Raw genomic sequence first — 20,571 nt, 5'->3', positions numbered from 1 at the left:
TAAACAGGTTGGTTTATTGCTTCACTGATGTCAGTGTCTGCATCAACGTGGCTTGATGTTTCCTGCAATAGTCGAATGATTTCTGCCTTGATTTTTTCATGCACTGTTTCCATAAAAAATCTCCAAAAACGCGTTGATCTTTTTACTTTAAATTGAAATGTAGCCGGAGTGCAACTGAAAGAAATGTAACGCCTCTTTGCTACATTGAAAAAAATGTAGCATGCTAGCAGTGGCTCTGCAGAAGTAGTGCACTACTGCCTACCTCTAACTATAGGCTTATTCTGGTGGTATATACCAAAAATTCTTAAACTGCCACCACTTTTAGGTTAAAGGCTATGAGTAAGGAATTGATTTATAAATGTTTAGCATAGGCGTATGGCAAGTAAAATTCCCATTGGTACCTTAACATTGAAGCAATTTTTGAAAAGACAAGAAGCTTTGAAACTATACCGAGACATTATACATACTATCAGTAAAGTTGAAGTAGAATCAGACAAGAAATACCTTCTTCATTGGGCAAGAGACGAGTTTAAGAAACATAAAAGTGAAACCAGTGAAGAAACTATTGACTATCACATCAAAAGAGGAAGAAAAACATTACAAACTCTGTCAGTGTCCATGAATTTAAGTCAGTGATTTAGACTCATTATCAAGAAAATGTCTGAAAAGATTAAATTGAGAGCCGAGGCTCGTCGACAAAGGTTGCTGAAAAATTCGGAATCTCGGATGAAAAAGTTAGTTGGAGAATTTCCAGGCAATGTGACTGATGCTGATTCTTTCAGCAAAAATGGTTTTCTGTCTGATGAAACATATGCTGGAAATCAGCCAACAGTTGAAAACAATATACCAGAGAGAACATGTTCTTCTGAAGACATAGGTTCAGTCAAACCCCCTGCAGCATTTGATGCATTAAATCAGATAACTGATGAAAAATCAGTTTTTGACACAAAAGAAAAACTGGATGATTTTTGTAGTGATAAGACTAAAAAGGAAAACTTACCTGAAGGTTTAATTCAAAGAAAAGATGGTTTCTATGCATTTTCTCCTATCTATGTTTGCTTCATCAGTGCGGTTTTATCAGCTTGGGGAGTTTTTAAATTTCCTGAAAGTTCCTTGGTTTTCATGTCTGGCTATGCGGTTATGCAATTAAGTTTACTGGTTCACTTATACATCAATAATAAACTCTTTTCTGGGCTTTCTTCATTTGTGAATACTGCTTTGTTCATCTTTGTTAAAGCCACTGGGATTTCTGAAAAAGTAACATCAGTTATAAAGCGCTATGTTTGCATTGTACAACACTGTTGGAGCCACCTTTGCATGTTTTGTTTCTTCTTTTGCATATTTTATATGCTATTTGATAGCTTTGCGGTTGGGAATGTCACCGCGCCAAATTGATAAGTTGTCAACTGAGGAAAATGCAGTTTGTGTTGCATGTTATCAAAAGTGAAACAGTTTTTTTATTTTGATGTATGCACCTTTAAGTTGAACTTGCCATATCTGAAATGTGTCATAGTACTGTACATATTTGATTATACATTTCTTTTTCAACCTGCCTACTTGTTGATATTTGTCATAATTCAAACAGCCTTCAAAGATGTTTTCTTAAAAATTCTGATGGTTAATGTAGAGCTTGTGGTTCATTATGAATTATTTTACGTTTTGTCATAATTGTGTGTAGATATTATCATTCCTATTGCTGGACTTTAAACTAACCACACTAGGTAGCATGTGGGAACAGGATGACGAAGCGACAAGGAAGCAAATAGCAGATATGTCAGCTGCTTTAAATATCCATGAAAATCAAGTGCAGCAGTTCATGAACAATGAAATTACTGTTGAGTCATTAGCTGCTGCTCATCCAATAGATGTGACCACAACAACAGGTACGTTAATTTTAAACTTTTGCCATTTTCTAACCTTTGGTTACATTTTAAAACATCAAGTGTATTATACATAAATAGCAAAAAATTAATTCTGTCAAGTTTCATTGCTTATTGACATTGCAAGGTTTCAGAATCAGACTAACATAGTCACTTTGAGAAATCATTGTTAAACTTTTTTTTTTCAAATAAACCATCAACCACCGGCGAATCTTGGACAGGCCTACAGACTCCACACTTCTACACAACAACATCTTATGAGGACTCATCATTCACTGATATTCTTTCCGGCTCCACAACGTCTACTCCCCTGCTACCACTAACTGATTCTACTCAAATTACTTCCAGTAAATCTCAGGCGGAAGTCCCGTTTAGGTAACTAATTAGCCTGCTATAAAGCAAACCAAATTGATGTGCAATCATAAAATATAATTTTTTAGCTTGTCATGGTGTTTAAATTAAACAGTTTTGATGTAATATTGAGTGTACGATTATATAAAATATTATTGACAACTTTTCTCACTATTATATATAGGTACATATAGTCTGCCATAGAATGCTAAAAATTATAAAGTATCTGGCAATTTAAATGTAATTCTCTTTATCACAAAATGTTACAGGTCTCCTCCATTTTCTTCCCATTCCGGAACCTTAATGGAGTTGAGTACAGTTACCCCAAGTCGCATCAGGAACTCCCCAACTGGGATTATAAGTTCGTACATCATGATGTATTAACGATTCATTGCATACAATTCTTCATCACACAAAACGAATGACCCTTACTGATCAATTACACAAAGTTCGGTTAATCTTTGAAGAACTTTTTATGGTTTGTGGGTAATTTGTTACGATATAATTTTGTCTCGGAATTCAGTCTGTTAAAACTTTTCATCAGAGTCTTTTTTTTATTAATAGCTAAAAAACTCCTCCAGACTTCTACTACATCTGAAGAGCTTTCCCCCTTTGTTTCTCCCTTGAGTGTTTTAAAGCCTTTAAATGCTGAGTCCTTTCAAGAACAGCGCTGCAGTTCACCTGTTCCACAGTCATCAGATGCATCTGAATTACTCAATCAGTTTCAAATTGTCATTGGAGAAAGTTCTTCAAATGATGAAACCACCACAACAACATTTAACGTGGATTTGGAACCATCTTTAAAAGTAATTTTGGTTTGTTATGTGTTTTACACCATTTTTTAGTGATTCTCAATGTGTTTTGCACTCGATTGATATGTAGACAGAGGTTTTTCCCACAAAGTGAGTTATTACCGTATTAGAGGCATTACACGAAACATTTAGAAACTTTTGTTGTATGGATAATTCTAAGTCTTTTTTCCTCACATGGTTCATAGCCATAACTTATAAACAGATACTGTAGTTTTGATACTGAGCATTTCAAGATTCAGTTTCTCAAAAACTGAACAGTGAACATGGCAGAAAAAATCTTATAGATTTGGATTCAGTCCCAGAAAGTTTTCCAGTCGTTTTTAGCCGAGCAATTACAAAGTTGTAAAAGTTTGTGATTTCTACTGTGGTCAAATGTGAACAGGAATGAAATAATCTGAATATATGCATTGTGATGACGGATGCTCCTAGACTCTGCTAATTCTAATTTGTGCAGGAAGCTGATCAGCCGTCTTCTACCTGTCAATCAAATGACGTGAAACGTTCGTCCATCTTTCCCGTGGACACTGGTGAAGATGACGATGGTATGTCGTGTGGTTTCATACAGACTTCGTAGTCGCAGAAAGATTCAGATAATTCAATATGTTGAAAATATCTATTTCGGTAAAGCCAAAAAGGAATTCCTTTTGTGGTCAAATTTTATTCTTTATAACTTAGTTTTGTTAGTTTTAGAAAGTGTTTCAATTTATAGTTTTTATCATAGATATCGTAGTCTTACATTGTTTATCGACAAATATATGTAAATTCCACCTAGTTCAGGGGTGCGAGACTTGTTCCTAGGCGGTGCGGGGATGCTGATTGCTGAATTATTAAGGTTTGTTATAATACGATGTAAGAAGCAAAGTTGTTTTTATCAGGTTTCAACAAAAATTTCGAACTGTAGGCAACTATTACTTTTCAGTCAATCCTAGGAGGGGGTGCGAGAACTGGTTGGTAATTTCAAGGTGGTGCCGACAAAGCAAAAGGCTAAGAACCACTGAGTCCTAGTTTTTCAAGATGCAGTTTTGAAGCAGCTTCCACCTAGTTTTGAAGTCTTGCACAAAAACGTATTTCCCAAACAATGTTTTCAAATGAATACGCACTGAGAAGTCGATTCACCTTGAATGGGCTTATACATGTCATGCAGGGCGGAATGGCCCGTTTCGGTGAGTCCGATCCCTTAACGGGGATTTTTTCAATTTTTTTTTTTAATTATCGGGTACCGTAGCCTAATTATCATTGCCGTTTTAGGGTTAGGGTTAGAGGTTAGGAACTCACCGAATCGGACTCACCGAATAGTAGCAGACCCCATGCAGGGGCCGCATATTGAACAGATTTGATGCTCGTTTGGGAAGTTTTTATTACAGTTGCGCCAAAGTAGTAGTACTCCAGTTTTAATCCGGTGATGTCCCCGTTACCGAGGGTGGCCGGATTCACCTCCAAACAGCGGAGATAACTTGTTTCATTAAATTTTCCAGAAGATAGTGATTTTGAGGACAGTGCGGCAATGCCCAAAGCACTTGGAATTGACATGAACATAATAAAAGAAAGCAAGAAGCGAGCAAAAAAGGTGAGTAACGCTTAGTTAAAATGGTATTGTTTTTGCATCCCCGAAAGATGGAGATGCCGCGTTTATTAGTTTATGGTTGATCATAAATTTCAAGATTATTTGCTTTCAACTGTTTTCAAACTTCTTTTTTTTAATGTTTATTATTTAATTTTTGTAATCTAATATTCTTTATTCATTGTTTGATAGGATGCAGGTTTCTTTTCATGCTTTTAAATTTTTTTTTTCACGTTATCAAAAATCATTGTTCAAAACTTGGTTTCGTTTATTGCAGTACGTAGAATGCTCCGTTTGGTCAACTTGGAAAATCTAGCATTTTTATTTGTATATTGAGACTTGTTGAACCCCATATGTGGGCCGTGCGGGACCAGTAGTAGTGACATAACAAGCTCTGCATCCGGGCTGCACACTGGTGATGCTCCTGCAAATGTCACGTTTGCTCTGACCTGTTTAGGGAGGTGGGAGCAAGCTTCCTCGGGAGCTGCGTGGTTTGATGGGAGAAGCAAATTTATGTTATGCTCGCGGTGACCACGATGAGGCCATCAAAATGTGCATGGAAATAATCAGACTCGGTGAGAGGAGCGGAAAATAAGTAGACAAACTTGCCTGATAAACGTTTTTTGTGTGATTTGATGGATAGGTATATCACTTGCACGTGTTGTCAACGACGAGGGATTAGTCGTTAGTGGTATATCTCGGTTTGGTGCAGCGCTATAAGGCAATACACATATTGAAACGTTTACTTGGTTACTGTTTCTACGAATTAAAAAAGAAAAGCTGTTTAAACATTGGCTCGTCTGATTGGGCAACAATACGCAGACAAGTCTATCAGATAAAATTTATTTTTTCTAGAAATTTGCAATTGGCGTTGTACCCATTGATCCCACATTCAATTGCCTTTTTCACGTTAATCCCCTCTATCTTTGTTTGGGTAGTATAAATATTTTTCAAAATTTAGTCAAAAATTGTTTTGTTTTGACTGTACTTTATTCTATATTTTCAAACTGTTGTTAGTCAGAGGTACAAGTAAACTTTTTCTAGTTGAAATTTTCTCGCCGATTCCGAATCTGCGCGCGTTTTTTCTGTGGTACATCAAGTTTTCGTGTAATATTTTTAATTTAACCAAACTTTGTTATATATTGTTTAAAAATTTATATACATTGTTTAAAAAAAACAATATTTATAATTGATTTCATGCTCTTCACAACGCTTGCAGTGTACCGTACTGTAGCAATGTTTGGAAACGAAAAGCTGATGATAAGTCCTGTATTGCGCAAGTTTTTATATGACGTAAAACTTTAACAAATGAAAAGATGTCTTTAAAACATCATGCAGTAGAAAAAAAGTGAAGTTCTTTTTGTAATCAACGTCAAAAATTTGTTTGAGAACACGCACTGTCATTTTCGATTAAAATTTGCTGCTGACCGGTGTAGTTAGTCTTAGAAGTCTATCAACTTGGGAAAAAGAAACGACTGTAACCTACTTATCACATACAGCCCCTTACGCCGGCGAACCGTTTGAAACTTTGGCGATGATCTACGATGAAAAGGGAGAGGCTGAGTATTCACTGCAGTACAGCCTCCTTGCTGCTCATCTGTCCAAGACCTGTGCTTCTCAATGGATGCATCTTGCTGAGATGTGCCTCAATCAAGACGACAAACTCAAAGCGCTGGGTTGCTACATGAAAGGTACTGTTCTTTAGCTGTTAAAGTTTTCATACGAAGGCGAAAGATACAAAACGGCACGGGTGGTTATCCACTGCAAACCAACCGTTTTTTACGTCTGAAGACGTTGAATCAATGTAAAAAACGGTTGGTTTGCTGGTTGGGCCTCTGATGTTTTCCAATTTGCCTGAAATTAGTGTTTTCAAACCTGTTTAAGCAAGATTGCCGGTTTCTCAACTCCACAAGAGGCTTGTTTTACTTAAAGGTACTCACAAGCCTGTAAATACGAATCTGTTTGGAGTGATATTATGACCGAGATGTTTAAAACAGTTTCGGTTGTTGTAATGTTCCCTCCCTGAGAAACCAATAAAATTGACAAGTTGGTCAAAACGAATGACTTTTTTTGTTCTGGAACCACGCAGTGGGACCAACCTTCGGAGAACTTACAGGCTTCTTGGTTTGGCGTAGTTGGACTTTTTTTGATGTTTTTCCACGTTTAGGTGGAAGTGACCATCGCTTTAGCTTTGCCACTTTGCATGGTTTTGGGTTTGAACATGTCCCAGCTGTGCCTCTTTAGTTTAGCACTGTCGATTGTTCAGCTAATGTTGCTTTGATCAGACAGCCTGAGATGCCAACTTCGCACTTGTATTTCACATCTATTCCTAAAGCTTTTCTGTTTTACTCAGCTGCCAAGATGTCGCCAAAAGATCACAAAATTCAAATCGAATGCGGCAAAGTCAACTTGCAGATGGACAAGGTTGCCAAAGCGATGTACCACTACAAGCTCGCTGTAGCGTGCATGCCACCCGAAGAGGGGGATGTGGCAATTCGTATTGTTCGTGATCTGTCAAAGTTAGTATTTTAACATTCAATTTATGTTGTCTGCTAAAGCTAACACTATTGTGATAAAACAAAAAAGAGATTTTAAAATTAGCTCATTGGCGAAGTGAAATCAAAATCTTGCTTTTTGAAATTAAGAGTTATAGCATTGGAAGCAAGAAACGTAACTTTTTGCTCAAGATCATCATTTATCTTTCTCCAGGAAATGCCATGAAAGCCAACACAACTTACTTGGGATAGAGTTGTTGGAACAAGCTTTCCAAAGCCATCCCGCGCAATTTCAAGATGAAGACGCCAATCTTCTTTGCGAGTTATATTTAATGGAAAAACAATTTTCATCCGTTTTTGAGGTATGGTAAAAATGAACTTGAAAATGTTAACTCAGTAAAAAAAAAATTCACCACAATCGTTTTCCAATGCCTTACGATGGAACCCCAAGTCGTTTTTTACAAAAAGATTTGATTTATTGCTGTTGTACAGTAGGTCGCTATTACAGCGTTATAGTATTGAAGTATTTTTCATCTTTCATCTCACATATAGGATTATAAGTAATGCATAATCTTTTTCAGATTCTGTCAAATTGTTCGGACTTGGAAGTCAAGTACGACGGCACACGTAAGCTAGTAACACATCGGTTATTCTTTCATGCGACATTTCATACTAACTTTTTAAATAATTCAGTTTTTAAATGCCATGATGTCACGCGAAAGTAGAAGTCCAATTGCTTTTTGACTCATAATTTAAATAAATTTTTAGCTTTCTATTCAAGGCAAAAGAAGTAGAAAAAATGTTCACTCCTTTTTTACGCCTACCTGTTTATCTAACCCTAAATTTTAAATGACAGGATTTGTTTTTTTCTTCAGCTGCGAACGAGGTTGTTGAAGTGTCTGCCCCTCTCACACTGAACGTAGACTTGCAATGCAAGGCGGCAATCGCAGGCATCCGAATGAACAAAAATGATCTCGTGCGTCACTTTGTTGAAAGAATTTGCTCACACAGCCCTGAAGACTTGGGTAAGTCTGCTTCTAGTCAGATGTGACGACATTTTACACCAATTAGTTCTGTTTTCTGTCAAGCTTGCGCTATTTTCTTGCACTGTTTTCTTTTTTCAGTCCACGCATAAAAATGTACATTTATACTATTATAGATTATTGAATTAGTTTGTTTTTGAAGTTTTTCCCAAACTGATCACTTCACAACGAAACTAATTTCATATGTGACCAAAACAGGCGATATCCAGTTTGAACTGGCTGAAACTTACATGGCAATGGAAAACTACTCAGAAGCTTTGGTGATACTCAACGTGCTGGTAACCTCACCAATATACGCCCTGGCCGCTGTGTGGTTGCGGCACGCGGAGTGCCACCGCTCCTTGAATGACACACTTAGTGCCTTGGCAAGCTATAAACAATGTGTCAAAAGGGCACCAGGGCACGTGGTGGCACACTTGCTTTACGCCAAAGCTCTCAGAAGCGTTGACAAATGCAAAGCGGCTAGTCAGGTACGTCTAGTATTCTAAAACGAAGTTTTATGGTCTAATTTAGCGTTGAAAAATGCTTTGGTCTTTCATGTGGATGTGGATGCTAAATTGAAAATGTATCTATTTTGTTTATTTTCAACTGGTGAAAAGCAGGCGAGTTATGTCTAATAATCACAAGTGTAACGTTGCAGACACTGGAAACAGTTGAGAACTATGAGATAGAACCCAAAGACCACATGAAGCTTTATCATGAACGATACAAGGTTTACAAGCAATGGGGAGAAAAGTTAAAAACAAAGTAAGATTTTCAAAAGGATTTCAAATATTTTCCCCTGATTTAAAGCTTAAAAACTTTCGTTCATTTTATTCGACATCAACCTGATAATGATATATCATAGCTAGCTTTCGTATGAAAGCTTCAGCGCTAAGTTTATACTCATATATAAGATAAAGTTTAACTTTAATTCAATGCTGTTAACATATTATGCAATTCAAAAGCTACTGATGTTGGCCAAGAATTGATCAGCTATTCTTTCACAGGAAGTCCAAACTGACCTTGGCGTGTGATGCCGCACTGTTCATGTTCGTCAACAGGTTTCGTACGATCGCTTTCAAAGAGGCTAGGGTAAGTGGACTTGTCACAGCTGGAAAATCTGTTCTCTTTACATCGATTCAACATCTGCAGACGTTCAATCATTGTAAAAAAGAAGATTTCCTAACTGAGAAAAGTAGTTTTGTTTGACTGCCAAGCATTGACACTTCAATCTAATCACGAACATGCTTCAAACTTGAAGAATCGCAATCATAGAAACATATCATATGGTGTACGTTTCCAGCTTACCATTTTTATTCCCTATCATTGTTGTATCTGTCACGCTTTAATTTCTTGATATTGTCCACTGCAATATTATATTTCTTCTACTCTGTAAGTACTTGGAGGCGAGACTGAAAAGCCAAAAGAAATCATTCGTTTTTGCTGGACCCGTCTTTGGCAAGGAACAAGCTAAAAAATTTGTAAAAACTTCGCTGTTACTAAGTGTTTTTGATCCCAAAACTGATACGGGAAACTGCACAATGGAAAATCACTAAAGTTGTAAAAATTAAAACTGAAAATTTAAACTTACAAGTGCATTGCTAACCTGGACTCTAAAACTCGGCTGAGTTTGCAGCTCATATCACAGAAATGCTTATAATTAGTATTGGATTTAAAATAATTGAGCGCGCCTTTGAGTAATAATATGCCAAGAGAAATGATTGATCATTCCCGATTGCTTGAGCTAGGTCGGTTGTTTTGGCGCCGATCTTAATCATCGCATTCTGGTCCAACTATTTTTTGTGTTTTTTAGGTTTTCTTGATTGGTAATAAGAAAATAACACCGAAATCCGGTAAGTATCGTTCATAAACTTGTCTTGCAATTTCCTTAAAAGTTTAACAACCAGACTAAATATTCTCGCGCTTTCAAAGTAAACCACTTTTGTAAAAAAGTTAACTGTATTTCATTTTTGACAAAATTTTTAGCTTGACAAACTGCCCCTTTTGTTACTAGCGTGCTACTTCTATCAGTAGTTTATTGTATAATAATTGCAGTGTTTTTAAAGTAGCCTTAACCCATTCTGATAATAAGCGTTATTTTTTGCATAACTCCTCTTCCACCCTTTCATTTTTTACAGGCCACTACAAACTGATTCGTAAGAAGCTCGGTCATTTGTCCAACGACGTCGATGAAATGCAGGACAGCTACCTGAAGGGTGACTTCGACATTTTCACCAAGGACGAATGGCTCGAGTTTTTCGACGTAAGTGATCAACCACGAGCAGATTGTATCTGCACCATACGTATGGTGTTGTCGCGAATATCTATCCTTTCATTTAATTGATTAAGTGTTTGTGTGAGCTGTGACTGGAAGTTCAAGAGTCATAGGTTCGATACTCAGCGAGAGCGTGTATGTTATGTCTTTGGTGCAAGCCACTTGCATTCGCACTTTAAACCAGTCATAACAATTGTCTTTACCACCAGAGTTAAGTAGAGTTTGAACAAACTAAATGAAATAGTTTCACACCAAAGAGTTTTTTTGTTCATGATTTTTGAAACTTTAGTTTTAAGAACGCACAAAGGAAGTATTCTCCTTCGCCAATCTTCCATCTACACTCTTCCATCCCTTCATTCCAGGAAGTTATTTCTCTGTTGATTTCTTGCGAGCGATTCCGCGACGCCGCCAATCTGGCCGAGGGCATGCAGTGGCATAACAAGTGGTGCGAGCATCTCCCCACCCGCAGGAGATTCGAGGAGACTGCTTTCTGTGCTTGTGTGCTGGGTCAAGACTACAAAAGAGCCTATACTATTATTAGGTAGGAAACCTTGCGCGGTTGAGAGTGGAATGGCAACTTATCTAGAGCTTTGCACGTGTCTATTAAAGCTCTCCAATTTTGAAAACACCTGTTAAGCATTTCGGTGCATTATTGTGCTACGTATCGCGGTGTGTTAATGATGGTATCATGTTTTTGGCTCATCTACCTGCAGTCCTTGGCTACGCACTGACACTAAATGCAATCAATGGTGGAACATTTTCAATCAACTTGTCGCAAAGACTGAAGACCAAAGACACCAGAAGTTTTGCCTCCGTTTGCTGCTTAAAGTGAGTGTATTTTTCTTACATTAAATACCTTTATCTTTTCTTCATTTTTTTATGGTTAGAGAAGAAATACTAAACTTTAACTTTGATCCAATTTCTTCAACGTGGAGAAGTGGTGGCCACACGATATCAAATGTAGAAAGACTTGCAAGCTAGATGTGCTTCCAATATGGCAATGTTTAAATGTACGTCGCACATGCCACCTTGTTCGTACCAAACATTGGTCCGGATTTCGCTCCTATCCAAAAAGCGTTTACATTTCTTATTAATGATCATTCCTTCTATTTTTTCTCAGAATCCCAATAACTTGGCACTTGTGATATTAACCGGTCACAACTGGATGGCTTCCGGTTTTTACAGGACTGCGGTGGGAGAGTACTTGCACGCCCATAAGGAGGTAAGTCGCAGCCACAAGGGTTTGAAATGCCGTTAAAAAAATTTTTTTAATTTTTCTGCCTACAGTCTACAGGTTTTTACGATAATAGTCCCCTGTGGAATTACATTTGTTGAGATGATGATTGTATTCCCCTGATACAGCAGTTTTTTTATTGGTTTCAAAGGTGTAGTAACCATCAACGAATTAAGCCCTTCGTCCAAAGGATCCATGAAAAATTATGAACCATGCCAATCAATCGGGCTATCAGAGTCAAGCTTGAGCGATTTCGTGGTTTTGCTTAAGCTATTTCAATATCTTCAGGTTCCCAGCGAGCCGCTGTATCTTTTCATGTTGGCTGTCGCTTTTACGAACCTCACTTCGCAGAAGTTCACCGATTTCAAGCATTCTTTCGTGACACAAGCTCTCGCTTACTTTGAAAAATATTTGCAGGTTTGCTTTGTTTATTAACTGCTGTTTTTATTTTGAACTTCTTGAAGTTTTATCGTGCTACTTTCGCGTAGTTTTAAGCAATAGCGCTGAAGGGACGAGACTTTGAACCACTAAGCTCAATCACTGCGGTTGACGGAAATAATTTTTTGAAGTATCTGCATTAAAGTCTTAACCTCAAACTATCCAGCACCTTTCATCCGGTGGAAGAAGTTGAGGTATTTTTTATGGTTCCGCGCAAGCTACATATGTCAGTTTTAAACAGCGTTTACCAAGTCATCGTTTTGGTTCCAACATACGTGACCTATTTCAACAACCATGTTCTAGCTAATGTTCATTCTGCGTCTATTGACAAGACTGTTTCAGTTCCCTTACGCTACCGTTTTTTGTTGATTTGTCACCGCCATATTTTTTTTTGCGAAACCTCTGTCACATATACCCAACTCCTTACAGATACGAGGTTTCTTACAAGAGTGCTATTACAACATTGGCCGCTCCATGCAACAGTTAGGACTTTCCCACTTTGCCATCCACTACTACGAAAAAGCTTTGAAGAGCCCTCCGCCTGCACCTTCGCTCGGGGACGACGATTTTGAGCCTTCGCTTTTTGACTTGTCCAGGGAGATTGGTTTCAATTTATCGCTGATTTACAGAAGCAGTGGTAATGAAAATGCTGCTAACGATACACTTTGTAAATACTGTGTTGTATAACTGCCATTTTTAAAGAAATACAACGTTTACTTATTATAGTCGTGTGCAATATGTTTTTTCATATACGGCCTTGATGATTCGAACAGAATAGCCTATTACTGTGTCTAGCGTGTCATCAGTTGTAATGTCATCGATGACGTCATTAGTCGAGGATAACGTAACGATGAAGGAGAAATAGGTACCAAGGAAGGCCAGTTTTAAAAGAAAAGACTGTTCGAAAGAATCTTTTCAGTCTAAACGTAAGTTTTACTACAAAAAAATCTTTTGAAACGAAACAATTTGTGTAATCAAAAGCGTGAAAGAAACGTAAACTCTTGATGAGCGTTGGGTGTTCACTGCGAAACAAAATTGCTTTTCTATCAAATCGAAACTAAGCTATAAATTTGCTTCAAATCCAAGTGGTCTACTTTTTTGTTTTGTACATTCCGACAAGAGAAGATGTTTCTTTTTTTTTTGCGATACTGCACATCATTTTTGTAAGTCTGTGGCCTGCCAATAGCACACTCTTTAAAGCGCGTATAAAATTCTTAAAACGATGATTTTCGTTAAACTGAAATACAGTAGGCAACACCACAAGTAGTTTGAGTTACAAAGCTTAGAATTTATCAAAGGAACTCAGTCAGATAAGAATATGGCAACTGTTTCAGCATTCAACGTGGACCTCGTGACGTGACTTTGCTAACCTTATGCAAAGTTAGTAAAAAGCCACAGAAAGTTCATACTAAAGCACAAATGCACTTCGGAGTTACCAAAACTCTTATTTGTCAATGAAGCGGATTGTGAAATTGGTAGCTAAACTTGTTGTTCATAAAACCGTGCTAGCGACTAATTTAGGGTTGCCATTAAATTTTTGCTCACGCATATCTACTTTGCAACTTAACGACATGGTTCTGTAATAAACAATCGAATATCAACATGAAAAGAATAAGTTTGCATATCGAGAAATGTAATCTCAAGTGAACGCGGCATGCCACTGGAATGCAGCGTGAGACCAAAAGAGTACAGCCCCTGGCCCCCTTTCGTGTAAAAAAAAATATAAGTTTTGAGTCTTTAGCTCTGTAAAAATAGTGTAATAGAAATGGGCTGCTCGCAATAGCTGTATTAGATTTTGACATAAAATCGAGTATCTTTTGTCGTCTCAAAATACGAACAGTTTTGTTTTGTGAAAGGCTATCCAAAACGTACGAAAAATCTCTGACTGCACAAATCATTCAAAAGTTTAGAGTTTACATTGAAGAAATTTGCGATAAGAATCTATTCTAAATTTTAACGGGTTTTTGTTTTCAACTTTTCGAAACTGTTCTCTCCCATAAGAAACAATTTGCCGCTCAATCGTTGAAGATATCCATCTCTTTTTTGCGACTTGCCTAACATGTAAACAGCAAACACATTTAGGAATTTTAGCAAGCAACAGTAGCCCATGCGTGATCGTAGGCAATTGTTTATAGCTGTGATAACACAAAAGACGACAAAAGCTGAAGTCAAAGACGTTTGATAAAATATGTTTAACATATAAGCTACTGAAGCTATCTCATTCTTTGCCACACTGGTTGTCTTTTACGAAGAGACAGGTCCGGCAAAGGAATTTTCATCATCTCTTTCTTATGGTTTCTTCCATCGAGCCTTTGCCTCAAGGAAGTTTGTTTCATACTCATTGTAACGTCGTAAAACCCTTCAATGGCGTTAGGAGAAGTACCATCCTTTTGGAGGTTGCCGAGTTTTTGCTTGATGAATTGCTTTACGGTTGGATCAGCATCGATCCGGGAGCGTGGACGTCGCCAGCTTTCAATCCCTCCTTGAGGCTGAAGATCTTTGGCGTTTGGACGATTGTTGGAAGACTAGAAAAAAGATTTCACATTTTATATTGACGTATTTGAATAAAGTGTTCCCTTTGACTCGGTAGGAATGGGAAAGATGTTCTGTCGGCAGGGAATGGGATGGAAGGCATATTTTGTGATAGAAGATGGAAAATGTTAAAGATGGAAGATTTGGATGATGTGATGGAAGACAGTCTTACATAATTCCAACTCGATTTCATCATTAGCTTTTTAACCTAACACGATTTAAGACGTAAAAAAGTTGTTAAAATAACTTGAGTAGGCTGAAAGTTCCGTTTGATTACGTTTCTTGAATTAAACTTAATTCGATTTTCGGTCCGTATAGAACCAACGCGACTGTTTCCTGTATGATACTTTCACTTCCGTCATTTAAATGCACTAAATCGCTCTTGAATCATTCTGTTTGTGTGAAAACGTGAACAATCAAATAGTTTGAGAAACAATAGCACTATGTGTCACTATGAAAACCAAAGCTCAAACTGTGATAATACTAATAAAGCAATCAATCAAGTTTATTGTTAGTATAGCTTTGCATACCGGTATGATTGCGGTACCTACATTTGACAAAAGTCCGAGACAAAAATAGTAGGCTCTATCAAACACATAGCTTAAATTTCATCCATATCGAAGCTACACCTTGGAGGCACCGAAAAAAACATGCGCTTATCTACGATAAGGTGCCACCACAATACAAATAAAATTTAAACGATAGAATAAGTAGTAAGCTTGCCCCGCAATAAACTTCAACCACACACTGGACATAACAGCCCTGTGTCAAGAGCCTCTACAAGTAGGCTATATGCGGAACTACCAGGAATAACCTGTCATGGCTTTGTTAGTCCGAGGATAAAGATTCAAAAACCAACCAAACCAACACCAGACTGCACGTCAGGCCCGGATTTAGGGGGGGGGGGGGCAGAAGGGGCAGTTGCCCCGGGCCCCCCGACTTTTGAAGGGCCCCCCTATGTGGAAAAAAATTTGATTTTGTGTTACTTTATTCCTTTTGACCTTTAAAGTTTCTGCAAAATGCTGTGCAGTGCTGGACTGATGCTACTGTAGACGTAGAGATGTTTTTTACGCGCCGTAGGCTTGAAAAAATTTTTTGCACGGGGGCCCCCCGATCTAAAAGTCCCCCGGGCCCCCCATCAGCTAAATCCGGCCCTGCTGCACGTAGCTTAATCTTTAGAAAAATACTGTTGCTAAATGTTTAGCTCAAATTTACAATATAGTTCATGGTCTTACTTGTGACATATACAATACAGGAATAACAAAATTGGCAGATAGAAAAGGGAAGAAATGTTTTGAGATGGAATAGAAGATGGGATAGAAGAAAATCTTAGGTTGGAGGATGAAAAAAAAACGTCTTTCAATCCATTTCGTCCCATACCCTGCCTGTCGGGTTCTACCAAAGACTTTGTAGAAACGTTTTTTTGACCGGCTTCTGCTCAGCATTGAGGAAATACACACGATTAATAAATAATACACACGTTTTCCATAAATACAAAGTTATATAGCCTACAGTAAGAATATTAAGCTATTCTATTAGTCTACTGTTATACAGTAGTTGTTGCAGGTTATTAGAAACGAAGACCTTTTGTTTTGAGCAATAAGCACATTTGAGCTAGCGGTAGGCCTACAGTGTTTCCGATGCCTCTTGACCAGGTGTATCCTATACAGATGTTCGCAAACTGTCATATTAGGCCTACTTGGAAAACAGCTAAATTTATTTTTTGTTATTTTATTTTCACTGTGTTTTGTCTAATGTGCGTCAAATTTGTGCCAAATTAACTAACTCTTTCCCAAGTTGAACTTAGTTTTAGGTTGGGACTTCTATTTGACAACGTTTAGCAACATAAAGTTGACATCAGAGCTTACTTGAGGTGTTGGAAGACGATCAGTCAATTTCCTCCGAAGAGCAACCTCTCCCAGTGTTGGAGATGTGATTCTTCTGTACATGGCTGGCTTGCCGCAATGTCTGACTTTAGACCGCCATCTTACAATGTGCTCAAATATTGTTTCTGTGTCCTCCTCTCGAGGTTGAAGACGATAAGGAGTTTGTTTTGCGTCACTACGTCTGCGTTGCTCGTCGTTATTTACCTTGGACGCAAATTCGCTGTGTTTCCACTTGTACAAGTGTGCGTCACGCAACGGTGCAAGGTGAGATGATTCAGCTGTTTCTTTGCTAGCTCTCTCAACTTGATTTTTTTCAGGCGAGATTTGAAATTCCACCTCTTCAGGCGAAGACTTTTTACTCATCAATCGTCGCCTTACTCTTGGCTTTTTCAAATTGAGAGGGGGCAGTAAAGGCTTCACGACAATTGATGTGACAACATTAGGAGACAGGTCATACCCCACTCCTAAATAATTTGCCATAAACATTGTAGATAAGCGAGAAACGTTTCCGTTCTGCGTCCTTTTGTTCTCGTGTCCTTGCTCTGAGCCTTCAACCAAAAGTCCATTTCTAAAACAGAAATATAACGTTTTTTATTGCATAAATGTAGTTTAGAATTGAATTTTTGACAAGCATATTTTTTTTTGAACAACGAGCGAATAAATTGAACTAATACAAACTTCAATAATAACATGAACTGATGTAGCCTAACTAAGCAGCGTTTTATTGGATCATCTGGATGTTATTTTTGGACTGAACAAGTGTGAGATAGTTTTCAAGATCACAAACCTGCAAGCGCGAAACAGGTAAAGAAAGAAACCATCCCCTGTGCCAGCTCGAATTCACAGATAACTATTAGAACCAAGAGCTAAGGTTACTTTTAGCTTGCAGATTTAAGTTTCAAATGAAAGTTTTTAAGGTGAGATTTACAAAACCTTGCCTTGATGCCATGATGATGTTTGAATATATAGTGAAAAAGATGCATCAGCAAAGATCAAATTTAGTCAGTATATCTTATGGGCTTTGTTACCTTAATCTTAACATTTAAGGCTTGTGCTTTCGTCTAATATTCCATTTTTTCTAACAGCGTTCGCTACTCCAATAAAACTAGTGCACCCCAAACTTCTTTTCTGCATCGGTAGCTAATCGAGGAATGTGGTGTGATTGAAATTGTCAGACCAAAATATCAATTTTTATTTTTAGGGACCAACTGTGCAGGCTACATCAAAATTCTTCCGACTTTCTTTTCAAACACTGGTAAAAACTTTAAATCTGACTTTTACCTTTTCAACTTATGTAAATTGTTTGGGAACGATTTTCTTTGGGGAAATTTTCTTTCTTTTCTAATATCATTACAATTTTTCCAACAGTCATTATCAGTAGCGTTGACAGGGGGGTCCAAGGGGTACTTTTGGAACCGGGATGATTTTAGGGGTACCTAACCTTTTCAAGGGGCCCGGGAACATGAAAAAAACACTGCATATTCTATAGATGTAGTTCCTTTTTTCTTGAAAGTGTCGTAATATTGGGCCAAAGAATCTCTTTGGTACCGGTTTTAAATTTTTCTCTCAACGGCCTTGGTCATTATATATTAGAACCGGAAGACATTTGTCCAGCAGTTTCAATCTTTTTACTTTCACTTTCCGCAAACAAACGCCCATTTTAAAAATATTCGCAACATTTCTATTGCTATCGTACGGTACGTAAGATAACTAATAAGTTAAATTATGTTTTTAAAAATAAACCTTGTTGCAAACTTCACTGCTTGAGACAGTCCTGGTTCGTGAAGATCTACAGCAGTCACCAGTGATGGCGAAAGTTCTTTGTTGAATTTGGTTCTTGACCTGCACAATATAGACCTATTCAAACGACAGGCTATATTTATTGCAATGCAAAAATAGAAGGTCACGTTTTTGAAAACTAATGTGGTTGATTTTTCGAAATTAAACGCTTTTTTGAAGAGGACTTGAACAGTAGATGTGACGGACGCTAAGCCATTGCGAGTTAGTTTGTCAACCCACAAACGTTTCAAACTACCGGCACATTATAACACAATAAGGCTTCATGAGGTTAATTTCACACACAAAAAAAGAGATTTTTGGCTTTTTCATTTTGGTTTATTCCAATATTTGTTGTGTTAAAATTAAATTAAAATCATGACCTTGGGTGTGAAGCCAGAGGTTCCTTGTTCTCTTCTTTATACATTTTATTGTGGCACAATGCAGTTTAGTAAACTTTGTATCAAGGCTTTTCATCTGGTAATAGAATGGATAGCCTTGGAAAAATACAGTGCTTTGATTGTTATGCTTTCATTTACGCAACGACTCACCAATTATGGCTGGGTTGTTGTTTCAATTTTTCCTCTTCAAATTTTTCATTCTCTTTCATTGAATCCCTTTGATTGTTTTCAATCGACTTCAAAGTGTCGTTCAGCATTGTGGAAAGGTCCGGTGTGGGACTCGGTTCTGTTTTCTTCCTTGCCGCCAAAACTGGATTTGTGAGTTCATCAATTGTAGATTCACCTTTTCTAGTGTTTTTTGTGTTTAACGTTTTGATCTTTTCTCCAGTCTCTACTTCTGCAGGTGACAAAGTAGGATTACTGCAAACAGGACGACTTGCTGTTTTATTTAATTTTACTCGGCTTGGTTTTGGTTTCGGTGAAGGACTGGTTCCCGCTTGATCGATTTCTTTCAACCTCGGACTGAACGAGTTTTCTTTCTTTGATGAAACGCTGTCGTTTTGCCACCGGCTTGAAGCTGCAGACCGAGCGTACTGGTCGTAGTCTCCCTATCACGCAAATGCATGACATAAAGTAAAAATACATGACAAAAGGAATGTAATTTAAAAATTGTATCATTCTACCTTATAAGCTTACATAGTCTACTTAATGCATACAAAGATAATAGTTACCGCCGGTTTATTGAACCACATAAAGACAAATCTAAACTGTGTGAATAGTTATTTGGAAAATTGTATAAAAAATAAATTTGGTAGGCCTACCACTAAAAACGATTTTACACAACTTCCAACAAAATTAACAGCATCTTTAATTTTGTTGATTATGCCCAGCCGGAAATGATTTTAAGTCTGCTACAGTAGTAACCTGAAAAGGCAAACATCGACAACAATGAAAACATAAATTTCTATATCTTACTTGAATATTAATTTCATTCCAAGACGACTTGTATTCAGGTGAGAGCGATGACTGAAATTTCTTTTTAACTTCTATGGTTTGATTTTCATCAGGTTTGCCTGGTATATCCTGACTGTTGTGGCTTTGATTCGTGGCTTCCTCCATACTTGCGGCCATGTACTTGCCTCGCCAGTCAAAAATATACACTGTAAGTTTTGTTAGAACACGAAACTGTTTCAATGTAGTGTCAAAATTTTTTTTTATGTTAACGTATTCATGTGAAGAATGAAAGAAACATTGGCGGCATACAGGGCTGGCAGTGGGATTGTAAACACGCTTCCAATCCCCGCCTTACCCAAACCAATCCGTTGCACTCACAAAATATCTATTTTCTGTGAAGCCTAACACATTTTGCTCTCTGCTGTTCACTTGCTGGTAAATTGTTTTAACTCTTTATTTTATGTAGATTTAACGTTGTAAGACAACAACCTGACGTTGAAAGAGCAAATTTGTGCTTGGCGCACGCCTTCAATTTGTGTCTAGTCAACACAATGGCTTAACATATTGTGTTACTCTCTTTTCACGACAAGGTTGGCAAATATATTTTAGGGCTAACAAAACAATGTCCTAATCTAGCGCTTTATGTTATTTTTGTGTTTTGTAAACCTTGTATTTACTCAAGGATATTGCCGCATAAAAACAATATAGACACCTCTTTGTAATGTCACGAATCTATTTAGAAAAATGAAAGGTCTTTCTTCAAGTTGTCGGAATCTAAGTATTTTAATTTGATTAAAATGGTGAAACAAGCACTAGGAATAGCAAAGTGTTTTAGACTCATAGTTGATGTGATAACCTCGTCAGACTTGTCTCACTCTGTCAAACTCCGATCCCTGCTTTGTTAAGTCGATACTTTGTGATCGGTGATGTAGTAAAATACTCACTTTTTAG

General features: G+C 37.5%; 2 protein-coding genes across 2 annotated transcripts; one reads left to right on the top strand and one right to left on the bottom strand.

The window, feature by feature from the left end:
- The first annotated feature begins 648 nt into the window (after window positions 1-648).
- Window positions 649-12,788, top strand: LOC145786380 (general transcription factor 3C polypeptide 3-like). Its single transcript, XM_082598024.1, has 22 exons — window positions 649-1,883; window positions 2,102-2,255; window positions 2,501-2,592; window positions 2,796-3,037; window positions 3,498-3,585; window positions 4,519-4,610; window positions 5,062-5,179; window positions 6,104-6,295; window positions 6,958-7,123; window positions 7,314-7,461; window positions 7,681-7,726; window positions 7,975-8,124; window positions 8,341-8,612; window positions 8,783-8,889; window positions 9,132-9,216; window positions 9,938-9,977; window positions 10,263-10,387; window positions 10,762-10,940; window positions 11,113-11,227; window positions 11,520-11,621; window positions 11,922-12,050; window positions 12,501-12,788. Exons 1-22 carry the CDS (start codon window positions 1,727-1,729, stop codon window positions 12,756-12,758), a joined length of 3,057 nt encoding a protein of 1,018 aa, XP_082454150.1. The 5' UTR covers window positions 649-1,726; the 3' UTR covers window positions 12,759-12,788.
- A 270-nt stretch (window positions 12,789-13,058) lies between these two features.
- On the bottom strand, window positions 13,059-19,813 carry LOC145786749 (uncharacterized). Its single transcript, XM_082598480.1, has 5 exons — window positions 19,642-19,813; window positions 18,817-19,274; window positions 18,233-18,331; window positions 16,472-17,057; window positions 13,059-14,596 (listed from the first exon to the last, which is right to left on the bottom strand). Exons 1-5 carry the CDS (start codon window positions 19,795-19,797, stop codon window positions 14,285-14,287), a joined length of 1,611 nt encoding a protein of 536 aa, XP_082454606.1. The 5' UTR covers window positions 19,798-19,813; the 3' UTR covers window positions 13,059-14,284.
- Between the last annotated feature and the right edge of the window lie 758 nt (window positions 19,814-20,571).

Source organism: Aplidium turbinatum, chromosome 17 (genome assembly GCF_918807975.1).
Source record: "Aplidium turbinatum chromosome 17, kaAplTurb1.1, whole genome shotgun sequence".
NCBI lineage: Eukaryota > Metazoa > Chordata > Ascidiacea > Aplousobranchia > Polyclinidae > Aplidium > Aplidium turbinatum.
This window is presented reverse-complemented; position numbering and strand designations above follow the sequence as displayed.